Source organism: Oreochromis aureus, linkage group 4 (assembly GCF_013358895.1).
Source record: "Oreochromis aureus strain Israel breed Guangdong linkage group 4, ZZ_aureus, whole genome shotgun sequence".
In the NCBI taxonomy this organism is placed as follows: Eukaryota; Metazoa; Chordata; class Actinopteri; order Cichliformes; family Cichlidae; genus Oreochromis; species Oreochromis aureus.
In genome coordinates, this window is record NC_052945.1 from 2,672,036 (window position 1) to 2,699,939 (window position 27,904).

The window sequence follows — 27,904 nt, forward strand, 5'->3', positions numbered from 1 at the left end:
CTGAAGAGCCGGTTCTTTAAAAAGAGACGGAAATCCCATCACTACTTCACAAGCTAAAAATGTCTGGAATAAAAATTAAATCAAGCCATGGGAAACAAGAGCACTACCTAACTTCACTTTGACTTTTATTAGCTCTATGATGATAACCTTTTCCTGGTAGCATCTGGCTTTATACACGCAGTTTTATATTTAATGTGGACCATGAACTCTTTTTGACGTCAAAAATAAATAATCCTCATTGCTTTTGTTTGCACTTTATCTTAACAAACATAAGGCTTTTAAACTGCTACTACAAAGTGAAGTCAACCACGTATTAAGCGATTAGTATGTGGTTAAATCGATGACTCATCCAAGCGTGCCATCAAACGATTTGCTAAAAAGTTCTAGAATAATAAATAGAAAGAGGTAAAACTGTAAGTAACAATAATTTTACTAATGATTTTCACTATTTATCCAAAGCATAAACAACAAAACTACCTGACTGTACTTTGACCATTATTATCCTAACAAACGTTTCTTGAAGTATGCACTTCATAAGTGGTTAAAATGTGTAATTACAGCATCAACAGGACTGAATAAACTGATGATGATGGAGGGGAAAGGTGAGGGAGCAGTCACTTAATCTCATCCTTTGTCTTCATGGAGTAGATTTTGCTGATAAAGCTTTTTCTCAGCAGGTTCTTTGGTTTGTTCTGGCTGGAAACTGATCATGTGATCAATGTAATTGATAACGTTTACAGAGGTGAGCTACTCCAGGTGGTGCTGCTAGTTTTTTGGCTTCTTTGTTTTCATGATTAAAGTCTGAACATCTGCTTATATTTGTCATTAATAGAGCTCAGTTTGGGTTTGATTAGCTTTGATTTGATTTTCAAAGCTGCACTGAAAAAAAAAATCTAATTTAAACATGACAAGAAAATATCCTCTGAGACTGGATTCATCTCATAAAACACCATCATGGTAATGTAGTGCACAGGGAATTTTTACAGATGTTGTTGTAAGATGAGTTTGTTGTGGAACAGTGATTTCACATGCAGTGACAAACTGGATCTGCCAGTAAGATCCAGTAAGAGTAAAAGCACAAGAGTTCAAGAGTTGAATGGGTGTATGGAAAACTGCAAATTCATGTTGGCAGCACTGAAAGTAAGGAAAACATGCACTGGTTAAATAAGATGATAGATGTTTTTTTTTTTTTAAATGAGGCTAAAAGATCGTAGCACGGCAGCTGGCAGATTATTAAAGTCTCTGCACACGCTCAGTTTGACACAGCTGGTACTTATATACCACTTTTTACTACATACCTCCTTCACACAGTGCAATGTCTAACATTCACACACAGATGTGTTGTGGCAGCTCTGGGTTCAGTGTTGTGGGCAAAATTGTAACCTTGCAGTTGGTACATCCCCGACATACTCTTGTTCCTCAGCTGCAGTTGCTCCACGCAGGCAGCTGACAAGAAAACAAATAGAAAGCTAATAAGGAAATACAGACGCTCCACCCTACCTGCTTAGCTGTCACCTTTATTTTGAGTAGTTGCGCATTTCACAATGTAATGTTATTTCAGTTTTTAACATTTTGTAATATAATGAGTAATGCAATAACATATAAAGTAATTTATCACACCTTTATCTCATTTCAGTTATTTTTTTGTTGCAAAATGAGATTGTTAAGAAGACCAACACTGTCACTAAAACCTGCCATAAGTGCTGCCATTAGACAAAGTCGGTCTGCGAATAAATGGGCTCATTTTCATGACCACATCACATCAGTCACAGTAAATAGAAGGCAGACATCTCTACAGCTGATATCTCCAAAACTGGGAAAATAATAAAAAATAAAAAACTTTCACATTTTATTTTGCTTCTTGAGGTAAATGCTTGGCAAAAGATTTTTCCTTCAAATCATCAATTTCTTTTCCAGTGCAATTTAACAGTTTTCAAAGAAAATACTGTTTAAGTGTTTAACATTGTATCCAACAAACAAGGTAGAAAAGTAGAAATATGTTTCTTATATTGTTGTGACTGTGAGGTTGCAAGTAATAATCTACTTTGTTCTCAGAATCAAGAAAAACTGTGAAAAAAATACAAAAAGAAAAAAAAGAATGAAAGATAAAATACAAAGACTTCATATCTTTCATTGTTGTATTCATTCCATTACATAGATATGTGTATAACAGTAACACGTACAAGTCTTCTGGCAGAAACTCTGTCCAATCTAAGCATAATCATAAACAACTCCAGAATACACAGCATATGAGTCAGAATTCATAGTAAAAACACTGAAGTCATAGGACACATTGCACAACTAGTTTCATTTTCTTGGCAGAGGTACAATAAAGTCTTCATTGGTTGACAGTAAACCCGCCCAAACGTCACCACTGAGCTCTTTGTAGATAACCGATTAAGGCAGAATCAAGTCAAAGATTAGCAGGCAGAGCTTTAAGCGTATAAAGTCTGTAAAGTCGAAGCTTGTTCACATTCATTTATGTCCATCACATCATGTCAATCAAGTCAGACTCTCTACAGGAAGAGTTGGAGACAAAAGGTGAGGTTGAGGAGATGGAAGAGGACAAAGATGAAGGAGTGAGCAGGACGACCCCCGCTGCTTTGTGATACGGGGCTTGAGGTAGTTGTGGTGGTGTTGGTGGTGGTGTTGGTGGTGGTGTTGGAGGCTGGAGACAAGAGTGTCCCCAGCGTCTTCATCAGAAAGGCATCAAAAGTGCTCAGTCTGGTGAAGGTCATGACTGAGCTTCGTCTCCTCCTGGCAGGAGCTGTTAAAACGACCGCCTGGAACCAAGAGCCGCCCTGCTTACACATCAGCGGGCCGCCAGAATCACCCTGAACAGACGGGAAGCATCAGTTATTATTTTCATGTGACTCAAAGGAAGAGTTTGATGCACCTTTGTTACCAGAAAACTTTGGACTATGATTACTATATTTACCTAAAACTAAACGACCACATTTTAGAGAGTTATAATAAAAAACTGTTTGAGTCGAAGTGCTTCAGGATTCGTTTTGTGCTCTTCAGTTCTTGGAATCAGACCACTCAGCTAATCATCTTTTTTTAAGGATTTACTAAACTTTAGCTTATCGGGACATCAAATCTGCATGTACAGATTTTATGATAAAACACTTAAAAATTTTCCCGCAAAAGATTTTAGCCTTCTGTTACGTCCCTCTGCAGCCTCTAATCTGCTCAGGGTGTTCAGCTGGTGCTAATTGGATGCAGGGGCATCCATGCTTAAAGATGCCAACTACAATGTGAACACTGTGCTTCTGTTAGCTTTTACTTTTATTTCAGGTTTGTAGGTCAAGGACCTGAAGGCTTCAGAGGGGCTTTTAATAAATTTAGGGGTCCTAGAGGAACCCTTTTAAGGGAGGAGGTGTTACGTCCCTCTGCAGCCTCTAATCTGCTCAGTGTGTTCAGCTGGTGCTAATTGGCCACACCTAGTCAGGTGTGGATAAAAGCATACCTGAGGCAAGCTTCCAGGGAGCTCACTTGCTTTTGCCTTGGTGGCACTAGCCATTTTAGCCAGCCTCCTATGCCATTTTAAGATAAAACCTCTTCCTACCTACACTCTGCTATTCGTCTCCTTTTTTTTATGTTGCGGTCTCGAGCCGGGTCGTAACATAAGTGCTCCTGCATGAGGGTTTTGAAGTTGCCACACTGAACACACACAAAAAGTAACATGTGACCAACACAAAGGAGCACAACAGTCACCAACCCAAAACGATTACCTGACCTACAACACAAAACCAAAAGTAGGAACAAATAATCACAACTAAGTGATCTGTTGTCTCCACCACACAAACAGCCACATACAAGTGGCCCTATACCACAACAAGTTACTTTAATCCAAAAAGTTCAGTAAAGCAAACACTCTAGTGACCAACCACAAATGGAGAGCTATGGCCACACAATGATCACATCAAGGGGGACTCAGCACCCCTCAGTGTTATTGCCATCACTTGGCCAACAACACTCACAAGTGATCTAACAAAAGTAGTCATATTCCCCACAACACTAAAGGTCACAGCACAAAACACTCACCTCATGAGGATCTCATTAGCATCCATCAACACTGACATATTCGATGCACACACAGTACACATTATGCCAACTTAAAAACAGCCTACCTGCCTCAGCTACAGATCATAATTAATGACTGGTCTCAAACCTCCTGCCAAGTTTAGTGCCACTGGTTCACTTTGAGCAACTCCCATCCTAAAACGCTAAAAAAACCCAATAAAACTTTACCTGTCTAGTCTTCAGTGGTGTACCGGGCTCAAGGCACCTTTAAATGCAAACTCAAGGGTAGGCAGCAGACCAGGGGTACAGTCTCCCACCAAACCCTGAAGCGTACCCCCACCCAGGATAACCACCAAACACAATAAACTAAAACATAGCAAAACAACAAACAAGTGCTCCGATGGAAGGGCAGCACAGCCACCCAGTTGAACACACTTACTAAAGGGATGTTACTCAATCACAGTGAACACCTTCGCTCACCCACTTAAAAGTCAAACAAACTGATATTCAGACTCCACTAAAATGTCCAAATAAGAAAAAATCTCTTCTCACTAACACTCTGGTATTCATCTCCTTTTTTATGTTGCGGCCTCGAGCCGGGTCGTAACACCTTCTAAGACACAAACTCTTTCATAGCATGCAGTTTTTATTTCTCTTTCCTATTTGGGCTGATTGGGACCTGATGAGTTTAAAAACAAAGAATTACATTATTTTTTTTACCTGATTTTTGTTTCTGAGAAAAATGAGATCCACATATGAGGGCATTTAACGATAGAACAGTGGCAGTATACAGGGAGTGCAGAATTATTAGGCAAGTTGTATTTTTGAGGAATAATTTTATTATTGAACAACAACCATGTTCTCAATGAACCCAAAAAAACTCATTAATATCAAAGCTGAATGTTTTTGGAAGTAGTTTTTAGTTTGTTTTTAGTTTTAGCTATTTTAGGGGGATATCTGTGTGTGCAGGTGACTATTACTGTGCATAATTATTAGGCAACTTAACAAAAACAAATATATACCCATTTCAATTATTTATTTTACCAGTGAAACCAATATAACATCTCCACATTCACAAATATACATTTCTGACATTCAAAAACAAAACAAAAACAAATCAGCGACCAATATAGCCACCTTTCTTTGCAAGGACACTCAAAAGCCTGCCATCCATGGATTCTGTCAGTGTTTTGATCTGTTCACCATCAACATTGCGTGCAGCAGCAACCACAGCCTCCCAGACACTGTTCAGAGAGGTGTACTGTTTTCCTCCTTGTAAATCTCACATTTGATGATGGACCACAGGTTCTCAATGGGGTTCAGATCAGGTGAACAAGGAGGCCATGTCATTAGTTTTTCTTCTTTTATACCCTTTCTTGCCAGCCACGCTGTGGAGTACTTGGACGCGTGTGATGGAGCATTGTCCTGCATGAAAATCATGTTTTTCTTGAAGGATGCAGACTTCTTCCTGTACCACTGCTTGAAGAAGGTGTCTTCCAGAAACTGGCAGTAGGACTGGGAGTTGAGCTTGACTCCATCCTCAACCCGAAAAGGCCCCACAAGCTCATCTTTGATGATACCAGCCCAAACCAGTACTCCACCTCCACCTTGCTGGCATCTGAGTGGGACTGGAGCTCTCTGCCCTTTACCAATCCAGCCACGAGCCCATCCATCTGGCCCATCAAGACTCACTCTCATTTCATCAGTCCATAAAACCTTAGAAAAATCAGTCTTGAGATATTTCTTGGCCCAGTCTTGACGTTTCAGCTTGTGTGTCTTGTTCAGTGGTGGTCGTCTTTCAGCCTTTCTTACCTTGGCCATGTCTCTGAGTATTGCACACCTTGTGCTTCTGGGCACTCCAGTGATGTTGCAGCTCTGAAATATGGCCAAACTGGTGGCAAGTGGCATCTTGGCAGCTGCACGCTTGACTTTTCTCAGTTCATGGGCAGTTATTTTGCGCCTTGGTTTTTCCACACGCTTCTTGCGACCCTGTTGACTATTTTGAATGAAACGCTTGATTGTTCGATGATCACGCTTCAGAAGCTTTGCAATTTTAAGACTGCTGCATCCCTCTGCAAGATATCTCACTATTTTTGACTTTTCTGAGCCTGTCAAGTCCTTCTTTTGACCCATTTTGCCAAAGGAAAGGAAGTTGCCTAATAATTATGCACACCTGATATAGGGTGTTGATGTCATTAGACCACACCGCTTCTCATTACAGAGATGCACATCACCTAATATGCTTAATTGGTAGTAGGCTTTCGAGCCTATACAGCTTGGAGTAAGACAACATGCATGAAGAGGATGATGTGGACAAAATACTCATTTGCCTAATAATTCTGCACTCCCTGTAATTTTCTCGTAAGTGGACATCAAGCCCATGTAGATCAAAATTTAGTGTTTTGCTCTATACAACCCAAAATGTGATGTCACATATATGGACACCAGGTCCTAGGAGGTTAAACCATTTGAAAGAGTTTTATTCAGTTTCTGAACATTTTGAGCAATCAGGAAACTTAAAGCTTCTGATAAGCAGCTAAATCCAAGGTCCAGAATAAACATGTCAGCAGACAGTGTGTTATAAGAAGAAGAATCCAGTCATTTACCTGCTGCAGTGCAAACACGTCTGTACAGATGCTCTCACTCGATGATGAGCTCCCACAGTTTACCACCGAGGTGTTGAACTGCTGCATAACTTCCTCAGCTAACATTATGAAAGATAAGAAAATCCTGATGTTTGACTAAAGAAACTGTAAGTGCAGTGGTCCACATGTGTAATCTGAGAGATGGACTGGTGCAGAGTCTGGGCAGAACTCTGTCAGCCTTCATGTTGCTGACTCACCTCCTCCTCTTCCAGGACTCCAACCGGCCGCCCAGCACGCCAAGCCCTCGGCGAAGGTTCTCCCGTTGTCCAAGCAGATGGGCTGGATGTAGTCGGTCAGGGTGGGCTGGGCAGATAGACGGAGGATGGCTATGTTGGTCCCGGTCGTGTTGCTCAGAGTGATATTTGTCACATTCAGCGTCACCTCAAAGGGGTTGGATCCATTTAGCTTCAGACGCCCCAACACGACAGTCCACTCGGACGCTACAGGAGAGCTGTGGGAGGAACGAAGCACACAAACATAATCTTCATCAGCTTCAAACAAGATCTACACCTTTACACTCAACTTCATGGGACCCAAGCCAACAATACTATGAAAATGAGTGGGACTGGAGGTGGGTTTCAAATTGGCTTGCAGAAGCACAACTCTCACCAAAATAGCACTTAATTTATACTTCTGCCCTGAATCTATTTAGAGCAGGGGTGTCCAAACTCTGGCCCGCGGGCCAACTGCAGCCCGTCCATTTTAATTGGCCCGCAAGTAATTTTATAAATAGAATAGAAAATGGCCCGCACTTCAACTTTTGCTTGAGTGTATTGCACTTCTTAGTTTTAACACCAGGGGGAGCTACTGTTGATCAAGGCAGTTGCTCCACCAAAAAGGACAATCACAGAAGAAATTTACCCCAAGTTACCAAACATGGCAGAACCAAAGAAGCGAAAGGTAGAAAGTGAGTGCAGAAAATTTCAGACACGGTGGGAGAGTGAATATTTCTTCAAAGAATTCAAGGAGACGTGTGTCTGTTTGATCTGCACTGAAACTGTGGCAGTTATGAAAGAGTATAATGTACGACGTCATTATGAAACCAAACATCAGGCCTATGCATCCTACACTGGTGCTGAGCGAGAGCAGGAATTAAAGCAAATGCTAGCTCTCCTGCGGGGTCAGCAACAGTATTTATTTTCGTGCTCAAATTGTCCAGGAAAAGGCTACAATAGCAGCTATGAGGTCGCCCAACTCATCACAAGACATGGCAAGCCTGTTTCAGATCGAGACCTAATAAAACGCTGCTTCGTTAAAGTCACCGAAATAATGTGCCCGGAAACAGTGCAGGACTTCAATAACGTCAGCATGTCCAGAAATACAGTTGTGCGATACATTGAAGACTCGTCAGCCAACATTAAACTGCAACTGTCTGATAAAGCTGTGCTTTTGATTTTTACTCCATCGCATGCGATGAGAGCACCGATGCCACAGACGCCGCACAGCTGCTATTTTTTGCGGGGAGTGGACGAGAGCACGAGCACTTTAGGTGAGTAAAAAATATATTCCACAGTACCCGTGTGTTAATATGCATGCATGTGCAGGTACACATGCTTCAAATATCAATAATGCGCATCAATTCTGTCACTACCCTGCATTTGCGCACCACTTTCTTATATGCGTTTTTCTTGTTAACACACAGAGTACACACCGCTGTGTAGAGCACGTGTGTGCAGATCAACAATGGATAATATATCAGTACGGGAGAGAGTATGAGCGTGCAGCATTTAAAGCGTGGAAGTACTGACCTTACTTTGAGTTTGATTCCATAAAAAGTGACAAAAACATTAGTGTCCGCAGTTCACTCTGCATGGGAAGAAAGCTTCTTTTTACAACAAAAAATCCCTTAACTTCCAAGCAAGCACTGAGTGTGCTACGACGTAATGGGAAATTACACGGATTCTTCCACTGACCGCTGCAGCACACCTGCACCAGGGTAAACCTCCGCCTACCCCACTCCTGCTTTACAGGTGAAAATAGAGCAACAGGACCGCTAGTCTTTGATTTTATATATTTTCTGCTCTGTTTCACTTGCATCTCTTTGAAAGATTGAGTGTAAACACAAAAAAAATATTTTAGTTTATGTGTGTTTAAATGTTAAACAAATTTCTTCCAGTCAGAGAATGTTGCATATAATTTACAGTTTGCTTGATGCATAAAGTTAAAAGTTAAAAAACTAATAAAACAAGTTTTAAAAAGAGACTTTTCCATTTGATTACATTTTGTATGATGGATTATGCAGAAAAAGTAGAATTGGGCTGAAAAATCTGTCGCTTTATCACCTATTCAGGTTGTAAATCATGTTTTTAAAAAGTAACTAAGTTACTAAGTAATTAATTACTTTTGAAAATAAGTAATCAGTAAAGTAACACGATTACTTTTTCTTTTCACTTCTGGATTCAATACATGACCTGAACAGACGTCACTAATCGTTTAACTATGTCATCGTCTGGCCAAACTTCAACCTTGCTCCAACTCACCTTGAGAAACAGTCGGCGTTGCTCAGCACTGAGTCCAAGGCCACCAGAGTCCCACCGCACACATGACTTCCATTCTTCTGCAGACTCGCCATCCACGGCCACGAGCCGGCTGTCGCCATCGAGGTTCCTCCCAAAATGCCAGAATTCTTCGGAGCTTGTCCACAGAACACTGCTGAGGAGAAAAACCAGAGGCAGACGCAAAGAAATGTTAAACCTTTTAACCATCAGTTCAGTTCAGGTGGTTCATCTTAAAGAATCATAACATCACAGATCAGAAAAGTTTAAACAGAAAGGAATAAAAAAGAGAAGCGCACGGGTGATGTCACAATCATCAAAACCATTACGACTTGGCCAATACAGAAGCTGTGAATGATCTCCGAGGTCCGGAGACGACAGAGACCTGAGGAGCTGCCTTCTGTTTGTGGGAGAAAGTGGCCCTCAGGCTGGCCTGTCCTGAGCTATGAAGAAACCTAAGATGGATAGTATTCTGCACTATCAAACTGCATTCAAACTGCTCTTTACTCTGAGACATGACTAAACTGCAAATGTCAGCGTAAAGCAGCTCATCAGGTTTGCTGATGATACAACATTGTTGGGGTTCATTAACAACAGAGCTGAGACATCTTGCAGAGCAGAAGTGCAACTTTTAGTGAGCTGGTGTAGAGACAACAGCCTGTCCCTTAACATCAACAGGAGGAAAGAGTTGGCTGTGGATTTGAAAAAGGCTGAAACCAAACATCAGTAGAGACGGTCAGCAGCACAAGATTCCCACAAAACTCTACATCACTGAAGAGCTCTCCTGGACTCCTGGAACCTCACACACCTGGCAGAGAAGGCAAAACATAAAGCTTTCAACCTTAGGAGGTTGAAGTGAGTGTGGAACTCTTCCTCATCCTCACCACCTTTTACTGAAGCACTATTCAGAGCATCCTGACAAGCTTGACAAGCCTCACTTCACACCTTATTTTTCACTACAGCTGTAATTACAAAGAAATTGAACTTGAAAATAGAAATGGGCAAAACTCAGTAAGAGTAGATCACACTTAGAAAAAAAGGAAAACAGAATCAACGAAAATGGCAATTAGTCCATTTCTAACTTTTTAGGTGTTTTTTGGGTTGGTGCTTGACTTACGTTTGCTGGTGGTGGTTGTAGGGGTGGTGGTGGTGGTGGTGGTGGTAGTAGGGGTGGTGGTTGGCACTGGTGGCAGTCCTTTGCAGGTAACACTGAGGTCACTGTTGGTCCCAGTGGACGTGAACGTCATGAAGCCCGGCTGGTTGGAGGAGATCTGGCTGTTGATCCAGGTCTGGTACTGGGATACTCTGGCGTAGACTCCTGGAAAATTGGGCCTGGCACAACCTTCCCCAAAACTGACGACTCCCGCCTGAATCCAGCGACCGTTCTGCTTGATCACCATTGGACCTCCTGAATCCCCCTTTGAGACCAGGAACATTTACTGTTAGCTGAGGAGAAGAAACTGTAGAAGGTGAAAATGTGCCAAACAGGTAACAACAATCACCTGACAGGAGTCCTTTCCTCCTGCACTTAACCCGGCACAGATCATGTTGTCAGTGATTGTTCCCACTCCATTGTCACAGTTACACTGCCTGTTTCCCACAACAGGAACCTCCACCTCCATCAGGTTTTGTGGAAAAGGAAGCGACACTGAAGGGGTAAAAAAATATATATGTATCCGTTTGTAATAAATGACATGTGACTGATTAAATGTACCTTCAAACAAAAGGATGGGTCCACCAAACTTACAAACAAAGTCATGATTAACTTGTGTAGTGTATTGACCTCACTCTGTCATCTAAGGTATCAGCAATATCAGCTGCTGTTTTTAAATGTGCTATAGAAATAAACTTAAACTTCACACATAGAAAGTAGATGGACGTCCTTGTAATAGCTGTCTGATTCTACTTGGGGGGGGGAAGTGTCTTGTTTCCTACATTATAGTCATCATCTCTCTAAAAACAATCAGGTGTCTTTATGACCCACCTCCTTCTCCAGTGTTGCCCCAGCCGGTGACCCAGCTGTTAACACCGCTGTAGAAGGTGCTGTCTGAAGCTGCCAGGCAGACGGGAGAAATGTAGCTGGTGAAAGTCACCGGTGAGGAGAGCCGCAGGAGGCAGATGTCGTTGTCGTTGGTTTTAGAGTTGTAGTTTGGATGTATGATGATCTGTGTTACTGTCTGAGACACTGCATTGGGATTAGATCCCTGTAGAGTCTGACGGCCCAGATTCACACTCAGTCCACTCTGGTCGGTGCTGAGCTCATCAAGGAACACAAAACAGCATGCAGTTATTACGATGGCTAAAAAGAAATGATATTATTGACTTCCTGCCCTGTTAGATATTTATCCTGTTACACCCTCAGCCCCCTGATTAAGACATTTCATAATCTCTTCATGGTAATACATCTTCGTTAGTGTGCAGCTTCACTCTCATTACTCACGTTTGAAAGCAGTGAGCAGCAGTCAGCACCCACTGACTGTTAATGAGGGATCCTCCACAGAAGTGGGACCCAGATGTTTGCAGACTGACCTGCCAGGGCCAGCTGCCATCGGGGGCCACCTGTCCTCCTACAATCCTGGTGTTCAGAGCCGCTTGACCACAAACTGAAGACAGACATTAAAACACAGAGTGAGCATTACTGTATGAGCTGTATACTCTCAGCATTACAAACTGCTGAGTGAGGACACCCCCTCCGCGAATCACTGCCTTATCGTGGTGGAGGGGTTTGTGTGTCCTGAGGTCCCAGGGGCTATGTTGTCCGGGGGCTTTTGCCCCCCGATAGGGTCTCCCATGGAAAATTGGTCCTGGGTAAGGGACCAGACAAAGAGCGATTCAGAAGACCCTTATGAGGAAAACATCAAGAAAACAGTTTACCCTGTCTGTGGAGCCAGGCCCAGGGAGGGTACCCCAGGGCGAGCATTTGGTGGCTGGGCCTTAGTCCATGGGCCCCGGCTGGGCACAGACCGAAAAGGGGACATAGGCCCATCCTCCTGCAGGTCCACCACCCGCAGGAGATGCCTTAGTGGTCAGGTGCATTGTGTGCCGGGTGCCAGCCAAGGGCGGAGGCCCTGGCGGACTGATCCCCGGCTACCAAACCTGGCAATTGGGACATGGAATGTCACCTCTCTGGTGGGGAAGGAGCCTGAGCTAGTGCGTGAGGTTGAGAGGTACCGGCTAGATATAGTCGGGCTCACCTCAACGCATGGCCTGGGCTCTGGAACCAGTCTCCTAGAAAGGGGCTGGACTCTCTCTCAGTTCGGAGTTGCCCCTGTTGAGAGGCTGCGGGCTGGGGTGGGTATTCTAATATCCCCTCGACTCGTTGCCCGTACGTTGGGGTTCTCTCTGGTGAATGAGAGGGTTTGTTCCCTGCACCTTCGGGTCAGGGAACAGGTCCTGTCTGTCATCTGCGCTTATGCGCCGAGCGGCAGCTCAGAGTACCCAGCCTTCTTGGAGTCCATGGATGGGGTGCTGGAAGGTGCTTCGCCTGGAGACTCTGTTGTCCTACTGGGAGACTTCAATGCTCACGTGGGTAATGACAGAGAGACCTGGAGGGGTGTGATTGGGAGGAACGGCCTCCCAGATCTGAACCCGAGTGGTGTTTTTTTATTGGACTTCTGTGCAAATCACAGTTTGGCCATAAAAAACACCATGTTAGAACATTAGAGTGTCCATAAATGCACGTGGCACCAGGACGCTGTAGGCCGCAGGTCAATGATCGATTTTGTACTCGTATCACCAGACCTGCGACCATATGTTCTGGACACTCGGGTAAAGAGAGGGGCTGAGCTGTCAACTGATCACCAACTGGTGGTGAGTTGGATAAGGTGGTGGGGGAGGTAGCTGTACAGACCCGGTGCACCTAAACGTGTAGTGAGGGTGTGCTTTGAACACCTAGCAGAGGCCTTGGCCCACGAGATCTTCAACAATAACCTCCGGGAGAACTTCAACAGCATTCTGAGGGAGACTGGGGACACTGAGTCCGAAAGGACCATGTTCAGCACCTCCATTGCCGAAGCAATGCAATGAGCTGGGGCTGCAAGGTGGTTGGTGCCTGTCATGGTGGTAACCCTCGAACCAAATATTACACACCAGAGGTGAATGGTAAAATGGTAAATGGCCTGTATTTATATAGCACTTTAATAGTCCCTAAGGACCCCAAAGCATTTTACATATCCAGTCATTCACCCATTCACACACTGGTGATGGCAAGCTACATTGTAGCCACAGCCACCCTGGGGCGCACTGACAGAGGCGAGGCTGCCGGACACTGGCGCCACCGGGCCCTCTGACCAACACCAGTAGGCAACGGGTAAAGTGTCTTGCCCAAGGACACAACGACCGAGACTGTCCAAGCTGGGGCTCAAACCGGCAACCTTCCGATTACAAGGCGAACTCCCAACTCTTGAGCCACGATCGCCCTGAATCGGGAGAAGGGATTCAGGGTGAAGGGAGCCGCCAGGCTGAAGAAGGAGTCCTATTGAACTTGGCTAGCCTATGGGAGCTGACAGGTAGTGACAGGCCAAGCGGGATGCGGCTCAGGCGGTGGTGGAAGCAAAAACTCGGGTGTGGGAGGAGTTCGGAGAGGCCATGGAAAAAGACTTTTGGACTGCCTCGAAGAGATTCTGGCAAACCATCAGGTGACTCAGGAGGGGAAAGCGGTGCTCTAACTGCTAGACGTCAGTGCTGCGTTTGATACTGTTGATCATAATATCCTATTAGAGCGATTAGAACATGCTGTAGGTATTACAGGTACTGTGCTGCAGTGGTTTGTATCATATCTATCTAATAGACTCCAATTTGTTCAAGTAAATGGAGAGTCCTCTTCACACACTAAGGTCAATTATGGTGTTCCACAGGGTTCAGTGCTAGGACCAATTCTATTTACATTATACATGCTTCCCCTAGGCAGCATCATTAGAAGACATAGCATAAATTTTCACTGCTATGCAGATGACACGCAGCTCTATCTATCCATGAAGCCAGGTATCACAGACCAATTAGTTAAACTGCAGGAATGTCTTAAAGACATAAAGACCTGGATGGCCGCTAACTTTCTGCTTCTTAATTCAGATAAAACTGAGGTTATTGTACTCGGCCCTGAAAATCTTGGAAATATGGTATCTAAGCAGATTCTTACTCTGGATGGCATTACCTTGGCCTCCAGTAACACTGTGAGGAACCTTGGAGTCATTTTTGACCAGGACATGTCCTTCAATGCACATATTACACAAATATGTAAGACTGCTTTCTTCCATTTGTGCAACATCTCTAAAGTTAGAAATATCCTGTCTCAGAGTGATGCTGAAAAACTAGTTCATGCATTTATTACTTCCAGGCGGGACTACTGTAATTCTTTATTATCAGGATGTCCTAAAACTCCTGAAAAGCCTTCAGCTGATCCAAAATGCTGCAGCAAGAGTCCTGACAGGGACTAGAAAGAGAGAGCAGATTTCTCCTGTTTTGGCTTCCTTCATTGGCTTCCTGTTAAATCCAGAATTGAATTCAAAATCCTGCTCCTCACATACAAGGTCTTAAATAATCAGGCCCCATCTTATCTTAATGACCTTGTAGTACCATATCACCCTATTAGAGCACTTCGCTCTCACACTGCAGGCCTACTTGTTGTTCCTAGAGTAGAATGGGAGGCAGAGCCTTCAGTTTTCAGGCCCTTCTTCTGTGGAACCAGCTTCCAGTTTGGATTCAGGAGACAGACACTATCTCTACTTTCAAGATTAGGCTTCAAACTTTCCTTTTGCTAAAGCATATAGTTAGGGCTGGACCAGGTGACCCTGAATCCTCCCTTAGTTATGCTGCAATAGACGAGGCTGCCGGGATTCCCATGATGCATTGAGTTTTTCCTTTCCAGTCACCTTTCTCACTCACTATGTGTTAATAGACCCTCTGCATCGAATCATATCTGTTATTAATCTCTGTCTCTCTTCCACAGCATGTCTTTATCCTGTTTTCCTTCTTTCACCCAACCGGTCGCAGCAGATGGCCCCGCCTGGTTCTGCCGGAGGTTTCTTCCTGTTAAAGGGAGTTTTTCCTTCCCACTGTCGCCAAAGTGCTTGCTCATAGGGGGTCATATGATTGTTGGGTTTTTCTCTGTATTTATTATTGTGCGATCTACTGTACAATATAAAGCGCCTTGAGGCGACTTTTGTTGTGATTTGGCGCTGTATAAATAAAATTGAATTGAATTGAATTAACTGTACTATGTATAGTGCTGGTGGAGCTGCTGACTTTGGCGAGGTCACTGAGCTCCTTGGTGGCAGAGCCCCTGGTGTGGGTGAGGTCTACCCCGAGTTCCTGAAGGCACTGGATGTTATAGGGCTGTCTTAGCTGACACGTCTTTGCAATGTTGCGTGGAGATCAGGGGCAGTATCCCTGGACTGGCAGACAGGTATGGTGGTCCTCATCTTTAAGAAGGGAGACCGGAGGGTGTGTTCCAGCTACAGGGGGATCACACTCCTCGGCCTCCCTGGGAAAGTCTATGCCGGGTGATGGAAAGGAAAGGAGAGTCTGTCCGCTAGTCAAACCTCAGATACAGGAGGAACAATGAGGTTTTCGTCCTGGTTGCGGAACACTGGACCAGCTCTTTATCCTCTCAAGGATACTTGAGGGTGCAAGGGAGTTTGCCCAACCAGTTGTTTTGTGGACTTGGAAAAGACATTCGACCGTGTCCCTCGGGGTGTCCTGTGGGAGGTGCTACGGGAGTATGGGGTGTGTGGCCCATTGCTAAGGTCCATTTGATCCCTATACAACCGTTACAAGAGCTTGGTTCGCATTGCCAGCAATAACTCGAACTCGTTCCTGGTGGGTGATGGGCTCCACCAGGGCTGCCCTTTGTCACCGATTCTCTTCATAACTTTTATGGACAGGATTTATAGGTGCAGCCAAGTGGCGGAGGGCTTTCACTTAGGTGGCCTCAGAATCTCATCTCTACTTCTTGCGGATGATGTGGTCCTGTTGGCTTCATCGGGTGATGGCCTCCAGCTCGCACGCCAACATTTCGCAGCCGAGTGTGAAGCAGCACGAATGAGGATCAGCACCTCCAAATCTGAGGCCATGGTTCTCAGCCGGAGAAGAATGCTCACTCCAGGTCGGGGATGAGTTCCTGCCCCAAGTGGAAGAGTTCAAGTATCTCTGGGTCTTGTTCATGAGTGATGGGAGAAGGGAGCCGGAGATCGATAGATGGATTGATGCTGCAGCTGCAGTGATGCGGATGCTGCACCGGTCCATCGTGGTGAAGAGAGAGCTGAGCGTAAAAGCAAAGCTCTCAATTTACCGGTCGATCTACGTCCCTACCCTCGCCTGTGGTCATGAGCTGTGGGTGGTGACCGAAAGAACGAGATAGCGGATTAAAGCGGTGGCCCTGCGGTGGCAGACCCAAGACACGCTGGAGAGATTATATCTCTCAGCTGGCCTGGTATTCCCCCAGACAAGTTAGAGGAGGTGGCTGGGGAGAGGGAGGTCTGGGCTTCTCTGCTTAGGCTGCTGCCCCCGCGACCCGGCCCCGGATAAAGCGGAAGAAAATGGATGGATGGATGAGTGAGGATACAGTGATCCTGGGAGTCTACAGTTCACTCACAAACATATGAAACAAAAGATTTATTACATATAAAAGTAAATCATTACACAAAGAAACTTTATCTTACCATCCAGCTGTGACTCAGACTCTGAAACACAGAAAACAAACTATTTTAAAATGAATAATCTTCATTCATCTGTCTGTGATTAGTTCACTGTCTATAATTACTGTGTGAAGTTACAGTTAATTTAACCTATTTGAGAAAATGTGAGATAAGAAATTCAGAGGTTCCAAACACTACGTCTCCTCATCAGAGGCTCCTGTGTTGTTGGTCCGTCACACACCAGCAGACATGCAGGTGAGCATGCTTCAATGAGACACAGTCTGATGCATGTAACCTGTTATGTTATTGTTTGTATGTGTTTGGGAAAAGAGACGATTTCATCCTGTAGACATCTGCTCTGTGAGCTGATCTGTAGATTCAACCCTTTGAGGAAAACATCAAGCACAAAGGGAACAGTCTCTGACTGCAGCTCATCACTCCAGTGAACCATCCGACTCAAACAGGCTCTGCTGCACATGGTCCTCATTTATAAAGTCCTCTACAAACTTGAACATTACAGCTGGAGGATTTTCATGTTTTAGTACAGCTAGTGTGAGAAAGTATTAGAGCAGGTTGCATGTCTCAGTTCCCCTCTGACGAGCACTGATAAGCAGTAGGTTGTAAAAGAATAGGAAAGCAGGAAACTACAGAGGAACAGTTGGGGTCTGTACCTTTCTATGTGAATGTTAGGGGGTGTGCCCTCAAATGTGCTTGATAAGGAAACAGCATGTATTCTTTTTATTAATTGTTTTGCTGACTGTAGTTAGCACGAGGGTGGTGCTCACCTGTAGCCCCCCTGACTAAGCATGTAATCCTACTGTTGTGTGACTACTGGGTAACTATAGGGGCAGTCTATGGGCAGAAATCTGTGCCATCAGAAACTGAATTTGAATAAGTTAAATTTGAATTTGAATTGCTCAGATTGAATCTGAATTGTAACTTGAATAAATGCTTTTGAAAACTGAATTTGAATTAGTCTAATTTGAAATTGAATTTATGGTTTGAAAATGATCATCACTAAATTGAAATTGAATTTTATATATTGAAAATGAATTGATTTGCTTTGAAACTGCATTTTATCAGCTCTCGAATAATTTCAGTTTCACTCTCACCATTCAATTTCAGTTCCAAAATTCAGTTTTTTTGGGACTTACATCCGGTTCCGGTTCAAGAGTAAACGAGCGCAGATTAATAGAACTACGTTTTACTAGCGGACCGAAAGTGTTACTGACGGAATCTACAGCGTCTTGAGCTGAATTAAGACTTCAGAAGTCATTCGTCATGTCGAATGACCAGTGGATAAACTCTCAGGTTGGTAATAAATGTATTACATGTATAAGAACAAGCGTCATGTTAACAATTGATAGCCGTACAGTAACTTTTATGCTTATTGTAGCTGTTAGCTAAAAACGCTAATTTAGCCTAGTTTGCCCTGGATTCAGCTTTGACAAACAAATATGATCGACTGTTTCTAGTAGGATTCCAAAGTTGTCATCTTGTACCCTGTCAGAGCCCTGTATGCTTGCAGAGACCCCTACAGTAAGGAAACATGCAAAACAGTGTCCAAACCTTTGTATTTGAGCTTTATTTATGTCTTACACAGCATCCCAACTCTTTAGCTAACTTAATAACTTTAGCTAAAGTGAATAGTTAGTCTAATTCATTAGACTTTCTGCGAGACAACAGTCGTCCGCTGGCCAAAAAAGTTTTCCAAATACCTCCACGTGATCAAGTCTGGATTTAGGAAAGAATAGCAAAAAAATCTGCACCTCCTGGTTCACATGCAATTTCTGTTTTTGTGTTCAGAGGCGGCGGCGAGAGGGGAGACCTCGGCTCATCCAGCTGGACAGCCTGACCAGGAGGAGTCTACATTAACTCGGCTCTTCCAGGCAGTGTTGCCAACTTAGCGACTTTGTCGCTATATTTAGCGAGTTTTCAGACCCCCTAGCGACTTTTTTTCTATAAAAAGTCGCTAAAAAAAGACGTGAAAACGCGTATGGCTTTTACTCTCAACAAGCAGCGGGTGCTGTAACGCAGTCAGTTCTTCTTTTAATCTTTTACTCTTATGCTGTTTTGTGGATCACAAGGTTTAAAACTACTTATAAACACACACAAACACAAAGTAACTCCACAGAGAGTGCCTATTTCAAGCTCACTTTTGCCGGTCCAAGCCCGGGTAAAGGAGCAGGGTTGGAATTGTGACATTAAAAAAACAATAATTGCTAAAAGAAATTTAATTTGTAGTTCTAAATAAACTCTAAATGCATTAAGAACGTTTTTTACTCACTTTATGTCTCTTCCACGATGTTATTTCTCTCTCCAACAACATAGGTTACAATTATATTAGCGTGACCAATTATGCAAATTAGATGATGACGTCATTTAGCGACTTCTAGCGACTTTTAGGACAGCCAATAGCGATTTTCCTTACTGAGGAGTTGGCAACACTGCTTCCAGGGCACCCTGCAGACTCGGCTGCTGGTAACACTGGGATGACGTGAACGGCAAACTGGAGTCCATCACAGGTCGACTGCAGGTATGCGAGTCAGACCTTCTGAGGAGGGTTTCACTTTTCTCTCTTCTTTATAATTGACCCTTGTTTTCTCTCTCTCAGCTCCTTGTCTCAGAGTGGGAGGGATTTGAAGCACAAAGGGAGGAGCTTGTCGTTTGGTTGGCTGATATGGATGTCCACCTGAGTGAGGTTGATCAGCTGACAGGAAACACCTGTGAAAAACTGAAACAACTGCAGGTGTGGGGTTGTTTTGATATGACACATATTTGATATGAGACATACGTCAGAGACATTATCCTAAACTGGACTAACAAAGAACCATGAGTCCAACTAGGGCTGCTCAATTAATCGAATTTTAATCTAGATTACGATCTGGGCTTTCAACGATCATTAAAAATGACTGAGCCGATTATTAGCACCTCCCTCGTGCTTTACTATCGTGCTGCTCCGTGTGGCAAATCGAGCACACCTCTCTGCGATTCGAACACACGTCATAACAATTAAGAGGACCCGAGGGAAGCTAAGAAGAAGTTATTTGGAGAGGAGAGGATAATGGCTGCTGAAGAAAGAATGCCGTTGGTTGAAAGGATAAAACGACTTCAGTGGTGTGGAAACATTACGGGTTCGCGCAGTCAGACGTGGATCAAGTAGACATAGTGTGTAAACTTTGCTACGGTGTCGTAGCTGCACCACAGAGCAACACTACAAATTTATTCAATCATTTGAAGACCGCTCACAAAGTGACATACGTTTGATGCAATTGTGCATTGTGTGGCTACACAGCTTTCCTTGATGTTTGGTTATTTGTATGCATAAATATTATGCAGTATTTTGAAGTTCACTAAGCATAGATGTTTACATTTTTCATTTATTTTTTATATTGCAAACATTTGCACTGTAATCAGTATTTGCACACTATTTTATATTATTTTTTGACAATCTTTAAAGCCATTATTCAATACATTGTTATTGTTAAATAAATATCGTCAAATAATCGAGATCTCAATTTCAGTGAAAATAATCGTGATTATCATTTTTGCCATAATCGAGCAGCCCTAAGTCTAACATTAAACTTACCTTACATAATGTAAGGCTGAAGTTCATTGATAATTTTGTTCAAAAACTTGTTGTTGAAATATTTTTACTGAACATGCAAACATCTGCTGATGAAAATGTCTTGATTTATTGGTCTGTTATGAAGCTATTGCTATTTCTAATGTGTTTATCATTTTTTGATGTTTTATTAATTAAACAATACATGTATTAATTGTTGTGTTATCTTTAGATATAGTATTGATATATATATATATATATCTATATCTATATCTATATATATATATATATATATATATATATATATATATATATATCTGCTATAACCTGGAAGTCCCGAGGTCAAAATGGAGACGCCCCAAGGGTGATGGAGAATGACCGAGCTAAGATCCTGTGGGACTTCCAGATACAGACGGACAAAATGGTGGTGGCTAACCAACCGGACATAGTGGTGGTAGACAAACAGAAGAAGACGGCTGTAGTGATCGATGTAGTGGTTCCGAATGACAGCAATATCAGGAAGAAGGAACACGAGAAGCTGGAGAAATACCAAGGGCTCAGAGAAGAGCTCGAGAGGATGTGGAGGGTGAAGGTAACGGTGGTCCCCGTGGTAATCGGAGCACTAGGTGCGGTGACTCCCAAGCTAGGCGAGTGGCTCCAGCAGATCCCGGGAACAACATCAGACATCTCTGTCCAGAAGAGCGCAGTCCTGGGAACAGCTAAGATACTGCGCAGGACCCTCAAGCTCCCAGGCCTCTGGTAGAGGACCCGAGCTTGAAGGATAAACCGCCCGCAGGGGCGTGCTGGGTGTTTTATATATATATAAAGGGAACAATAACAGAACAGCACCACCAAGGCTGGAGACGGAGCAATACTGGAAGAGCATATGGGAGAAGGACGCAACCCATAACGGCAATGCTCAGTGGCTAGTGGATCTGAGGGCAGACCATAGCGACCTCCCTGAACAGGGTCCAGTAACCATCACAGTGGCAGATATCCAAGAAAGGGTCTCCAGTATGAAGAGTTGGACAGCACAAGGGCCCGACATGGTTCAAGCCTACTGGCTGAAGAAGCTGACTGCACTCCACGAGCGTCTGGCAGCACAAATGAACCAGCTGCTAGTTAACGAGAGACACCCGGAATGGCTAAATCAAGGTCGGACGGTCCTGATCCCCAAGGACCCCAAGAAGGGACCGGTCCCATCCAACTACCGACCAATAACCTGCCTCAGTACTACATGGAAGCTCCTGTCAGGCATCATATCGGCTAAGATGAACAGGCACATGGGTCAATACATGAGCGGGCACAGAAAGGGATTGGCAAGAATACCAGAGGCGCAAAACACCAGCTACTGGTAGACAGAACGGTCAGCCGAGACTGCAAGACCAGACTGACCAACCTGTGCACTGCCTGGATTGATTACAAGAAGGCCTATGACTCAATGCCCCACAGCTGGATACTGGAATGCCTAGAATTGTACAAGATCAACAGGACCCTAAGAGCCTTCATCAGGAACTCAATGGGGATGTGGCGTACAACACTAGAGGCCAACCCAAGCCCATAGCACAAGTCACCATCAAGTGCGGGATCTACCAAGGAGATGCTCTGTCCCCACTGCTGTTCTGCATAGGCCTGAACCCCTCAGTGAGATCATTAACAAGACTGGCTACGGATACCGACTACGAAACGGAGCGGTTGTCAGCCACCTCCTGTACATGGATGACATCAAGCTGTATGCCAAGAGTGAACGAGACATCGATTCACTGATACACACTACCAGGCTATACAGCAATGACATTGGAATGTCGCTCGGACTGGAGAAGTGTAGTCGGATGGTAACAAAAAAGAGGGAAGGTAGTCAGAACTGAGGGGATTGAACTACCAGAAGGCAACATTGCAGACATAGAGGACAGTTACAAGTACCTGGGGATCCCGCAAGTTTAATGGGAACCATGAAGAGGGCGCTAGGAAAGCTGCAACCACCAAGTACCTGCAGAGGGTCAGGCAAGTCCTGAGGAGTCAGCTGAACGGTAAGAACAAGATCCGGGCCATCAACACCCACGCCCTGCCCGTGATCAGGTACCCTGCTGGGGTAATAGGCTGGCCAAAGGAGGAGATAGAAGCCACTGACATAAAGACAAGAAAGCTCCTTACCATGCATGGAGGGTTTCACCCCAAGTCCAGCACCCTGAGGCTGTATGCTAAGCGGAAGGAAGGGGGCCGGGGACTGGTGAGTGTCAGCACCACAGTCCAGGATGAGACAAGAAACATCCACGAATACATCACGAAGATGGCCCCAACTGACAGCGTGCTCAGTGAATACCTCAGGCAGCAGAAACCCAAGAAAGAGGAGGAAGGCGAGGAACCATCATGGAAGGACAGGCCCCTGCACGGTATGTACCACCGGCAGATAGAGGAGGTGGCTGATATCCAGAAATCCTACCAGTGGCTGGACAAAGCTGGACTGAAAGACAGCACAGAGGCACTAATCATGGCAGCACAAGAACAAGCTCTGAGTACAAGATCCATAGAGGCTGGGGTCTATCACACCAGGCAAGACCCCAGGTGCAGGCTGTGTAAAGATGCCCCAGAGACAATCCAGCACATAACAGCAGGGTGCAAGATGCTAGCAGGCAAGGCATACATGGAGCGCCATAACCAAGTGGTCGGCATAGTGTACAGGAACATCTGTGCCGAGTATAACCTGGAAGTCCCGAGGTCAAAATGGGAGATGCCCCCAAGGGTGGTGGAGAATGACCGAGCTAAGATCCTGTGGGACTTCCAGATGCAGACGGACAAAATGGTGGTGGCTAACCAACCGGACATAGTGGTGGTAGACAAACAGAAGAAGACGACTGTAGTGATCGATGTAGCGGTTCGAATGACAGCAATATCAGGAAGAAGGAACACGAGAAGCTGGAGAAATACCAAGGGCTCAGAGAAGAGCTCGAGAGGATGTGGAGGGTGAAGGTAACGGTGGTCCCCGTGGTAATCGGAGCACTAGGTGCGGTGACTCCCAAGCTAGGCGAGTGGCTCCAGCAGATCCCGGGAACAACATCGGAGATCTCTGTCCAGAACAGCGCAGTCCTGGGAACAGCTAAGATACTGCAAGAGGACCCTCAAGCTCCCAGGCCTCTGGTAGAGGACCCGAGCTTGAAGGATAAACCGCCCGCAGGGGGCGTGCTGGGTGTTTTATATATATATATATATATATATATATATATATATATATATATATATATATGTATTTATTTATTTATACTTTAGTAAAAATGTTATTACTGTTTAAGTGACTAATATGTGACATGTATTAGTAGTGATGTGGTGCCTTTTGTCTTTTGGTATACTGCTAAATGGCAATAAACCATTAATATATGTCTATGCTGTGCTTGTATTTATTTTACCCTACTTAAATTCAATTTATGATACATTTTATTTTGAAAGATTTAAAATGGTTTTATAAAGAACCATTTCAAAAAAGGTTCTTTAAAATGGTTTTATAAAGAACCATTTTTAAAAAGGTTCTTTGAAAAACCATTAAAGGTGCCCCAAAGAACCCTTTCTTGATGGTTCTTTGGGGCACCTTTAAAGGTTCTTCAATGAACCACTGAAAGAAATGGTTCTTCAAAGAACCATTGTTTGAAAGGTTCTTTGTGGCACCAAAAAAGGTTCTTCTATGGCATCAGTCTAAAGAACCACTTTTGGTTCCAGTTGGTACCTTTGTTTTTCTGAGTGTGCTATTGGCTGAACCATTTGTTAATGGTGGAGGGGGGGAACACCATGCAATATATTCAGTTTTAGCATTTATGTTCACTGTTGACTGTGGACTACAGCTCAGCCTTTAATACAATCATCCCGGACATCCTCATCACCAAACTGGTCACTCTTGGCCTCCCTCCTCTCACATGTGCCTGGATAAAGGACTTTCTCACAAACCGGCCCCAGACTGTAAGACTCGGCCCTCATCTCTCCTCCACTCGCACATTAAGCACCGCCTCCCCACAGGGCTGTGTGCTGAGCCCCCTCCTGTATTCTCTCTACACCCATGACTGCAGTTCGATCCACAACAACACTCTCATCATCAAGTTTGCTGATGACACCACGGTAGTCGGACTCATCTCGAAGGGAGACGAGGCAGAGTACAGAGAGCAAGTCCTGAAGCTGGCAGCATGGTGTTCAGAGAACAGCCTGGCACTGAACACTAAGAAAACCAAAGAACTCATTGTTGACTTCAGGAGACACAGCACTGACTTGGCCCCCCTTTACATCAACGGGGAGTGTGTGGAGAGGGTCCACACCTTCCGGTTCCTTGGTGTCCTCATCTCTGCTGACATCTCCTGGACAGAAAACATCTCAGCGGTCGTCAAGAAGGCCCAACAGCAGCTGCACTTCCTGAGAGTCCTCAGGAAGTACAAGCTGAACTCCAACCTGCTGCTGACCTTCTACCGCTCGTCCATTGAGAGCCTGCTAACCTACCTACTGCATCACGGTATGGTACGGCAGCTGCACCAAGGCGGATAGAGTGAGGCTTCAGAGTGTGGTCAAGACAGCACAAAAGATCATCGGCTGCCCTTCTCCCCTCCCTGACGGACATTTATTCCTCCCGCTGCCTCAGCAGAGCAGCAAACATCACCAAGGACAGCTCCCACCCTGGCTTCAACATGTTCAGCCTGCTTCCCTCAGGGAAGCGCTACAGGTGCATCAGCACAAAAACCCACAGACTCAAAAACAGTTTCTTCCCCAAAGCCATAACCACCCTGAACTCACACATGCACCAATAACACAGCCCCCCACTTCCCACTTCCTCTATGGACCACCACTGTGCAATACCAATTCTATGTGCAATACCTCAACTGTATATACATAACACTATTTATTACATATTACTTTCTTTTTTTTCTTCTTTCTTAAAAATACAGCTTGTATATTGTACATTTTATATATATATATATATATATCTTTTCCCCTATGTTATACTGTCCATATGTACATAGCACTGGAGAACTGTACATTTCCTGACAATAAAGGCATTCTATTCTATTCTATTCTATTCTATTCTATTCTATTCTATTCTATTCTATTCTAACTATGCTCAAACTGTTAATGCCATCTTATTTTAATAAACAACACTGTCATATGCAAAACGGCACTTGGGGTGGCACAGGATCATTTTAGGGTGGCACTTGCCACCCTTCTAAATCCACCCCTGGCTAATGCCAAGACTTTAAAATCTGAAGTCCAGTAATCTATGAGCAGTGTTGGGAAGGTTACTTTTAAAATGTATTCCACTACAGAATACTGAATACATGCCCCAAAATGTATTCTGTAACGTATTCCGTTACGTTACTCAATGAGAGTAACGTATTCTGAATACTTTGGAATACTTAATATATTATCATGCTGTTTACAACCACGTGAATGTCCTATTGCTGTGATTTATTACTGTTACTGAAGGTCCGCGGCTCAAACGTAGTAAAGGGACCTCTGGCTAATACGTCGGGTTCGTGTCGGGCTGGTAGCCGAAAACTAGCTTTACTTTGTTGTCTGGGTCAACTTTGCTTGCGGGAGACAGAGAGAGGCGTTGGAAAGGCTGCTCCAACGGAACTTATTTTTTCCGGAGCAAAACACGAACACAGTGTACAGTTGAGTCTTAATAGCTTACTTACAGCTGGGCTCGTCAGGCACTCTTCTTGGCTGCTGTGGTTATTATTATATTTACATGCTTCCAGCTCCCGCTTTTTTGCTCCGTGACAGCTCGGACTTTTCCTTTCTCTCCTCCCTCGCTCACAGACACATAACGGTATGGTAGTCCATTCTCCCTGCAGCACGGACTACACTGCCCATCAGGCTACATGCTTTAGGGCCATGCCTGTAGCATTCTGCCTTTTAGCTTAGCACAACAACAACAACAAAAAAGTGCTCTCTCACCCAGGAAACACGCAGAGAGAGAGCGTCACCCTGTAACCATGGCAACCGTAACGCTGCCGCTGCTGGAACAACAGAACATAGCTGTCAAACAAACCCAAACAGTCCTGACCCGCGACAATATGAAACAGGGAAGTACCGCTGTGTATTCCATTTATTTCAACAAAGTAACTGTATTCTGAATACCACCTTTTTAAACGGTAACTGTAACGGAATACAGTTACTCATATTTTGTATTCTGAATACGTAACGGCGGTACATGTATTCCGTTACTCCCCAACACTGTCTATGAGTAACCGTGCAGTCTGTGTGGCCATCTTTTATATACAGCCTATGGTTCTAGTAAGCCTCCAGGGGGCGCTAGAGGAACTCCAGATTGTTGCCTTTGTTCCATTTTTCCACTCTGGTTGTTTATGTGGTCGTTCATCTGTTGTTTTAGCTCTGACATCAGACTGGTTTTACCACCTTTCCAGAAGATCATTTACATACCAAGTTTCTGTAAGAGTTTGTGTGTGTGTGTGTGTGTGTGTGTGTGTGTGTGTGTGTGTGTGTGTGTGTGTGTACACATTTATCTCACAAACAGAAACCACACAGAGAAATACAGTACACACACTGCATGTCGTACTACTAATACTACGCCTGTATTACTGCAGTAACCTGACAGGATGTTATAAGTATGCAGTAAGTGTGAGAGCTCACTATCAGACGTGCATTCAGTGCATTTGTGCTCAAACATTCAGCTCAGCACAAGAAAAAAACACTAAAGTTCTGGGTTCAGTCTCCGACCCACTTCCTGCTCTGAGCCGTGATGAAGGAAAACCGTCATCACACCTTCAACCATCAGTTTATTACCGGAGAGACATCAAATTATACTAAAAAATTATTTAGTTCAAACATCTTTTCCTAACATCTCATGAATGAATAACTAATAATAATAATAATCGGCCACGAGAACCTTTGTTTCTCCTCGTCTGTCATAAAAACTTCTTCTTCAAAATATATATTAAAGTTATGTTTACTGAACATTGTGGATTTTAACTGAACACACCAAATTTGTATTAAAATAACGTTTTTTAAAGGTAAAGGTTATTTTCCTGCAGTGTCACTTTAAAGTGAAGCAATGTGCTCCTGAGTGTTTTCGCCCTCTGAGTCGTACCTGATGCAGGTGTGTGAAGACAGCTCTTACCTTGGGTCAGGAGCATCAGCCCAGCAGCCAAACACATCACTTTGTAGAAAGCCATCGCTGTAAAATACCTCCAGACCTGCTCAGGCTTAAATAACCTTCCTCTCTCTCCCTTCCAGTTTGCAGTAAAACACACCTTTCTCAAACACCTGTCTGACAACACGCCCAACACCTCACTGCAGGTTCCCTGACCTGCTTCACATCACAATCATCAGATTAAACACAAAGTTTTTAATAATTTTTCTAGGATTAATCATTAATTTAACAGGAAACAAAAGTCTGCTCTGCTGTGTCAAATAAAAGTTATTTAAAGGTTTCACAGTACTGACTGATGTGTACAGGTGTAAGAATGGGTGAGCTGAGCAGCAGCGTTTGTATTGAAGTGAAATGCATTAACTCGACCAAAAACTACATAAATAAATCCTGTTGCT

General features: G+C 44.0%; 1 protein-coding gene and 1 long non-coding RNA gene across 4 annotated transcripts; one reads left to right on the plus strand and one right to left on the minus strand.

The window, feature by feature from the left end:
* Nucleotides 1–1,497: 1,497 nt before the first annotated feature.
* LOC116316866 (transmembrane protease serine 9-like) lies at nucleotides 1,498–27,531 on the minus strand. 3 transcript variants are annotated; one of them, XM_039610594.1, is made up of 10 exons: nucleotides 27,477–27,531; nucleotides 16,825–16,845; nucleotides 11,607–11,769; nucleotides 11,151–11,419; nucleotides 10,669–10,814; nucleotides 10,284–10,584; nucleotides 9,152–9,320; nucleotides 6,869–7,122; nucleotides 6,633–6,730; nucleotides 1,498–2,834 (listed from the first exon to the last, which is right to left on the minus strand). In XM_039610594.1, exons 1-10 carry the CDS (start codon nucleotides 27,529–27,531, stop codon nucleotides 2,517–2,519), a joined length of 1,794 nt encoding a protein of 597 aa, XP_039466528.1. In that variant the 3' UTR covers nucleotides 1,498–2,516. The 3 variants fall into 3 exon arrangements, with proteins under 3 accessions (XP_039466528.1, XP_039466527.1, XP_039466529.1); XM_039610593.1 differs by having other exon boundaries at nucleotides 9,152–9,323; XM_039610595.1 differs by lacking the exons at nucleotides 16,825–16,845; nucleotides 27,477–27,531 and having other exon boundaries at nucleotides 9,152–9,323; nucleotides 11,696–11,742.
* Nucleotides 2,523–2,994, plus strand: LOC120439714. Its single transcript, XR_005612687.1, has 2 exons — nucleotides 2,523–2,622; nucleotides 2,765–2,994. It is a non-coding gene; the product is annotated as an uncharacterized LOC120439714 (long non-coding RNA).
* Nucleotides 27,532–27,904: the final 373 nt, after the last annotated feature.

Coding starts and splice junctions, on each gene's coding strand:
- LOC116316866 (XM_039610593.1), bottom strand. CDS start 27,531: ATGGCTTTCTACAAAGTGATGTGTTTGGCTGCTGGGCTGATGCTCCTG. Junction 10,585..10,668: donor GAGGAAAGGACTCCTGTCAG/GTGATTGTTGTT, acceptor CTGGTCTCAAAG/GGGGATTCAGGAGGTCCAAT. Junction 2,835..6,632: donor ACGTGTTTGCACTGCAGCAG/GTAAATGACTGG, acceptor CCGTCTGTTCAG/GGTGATTCTGGCGGCCCGCT.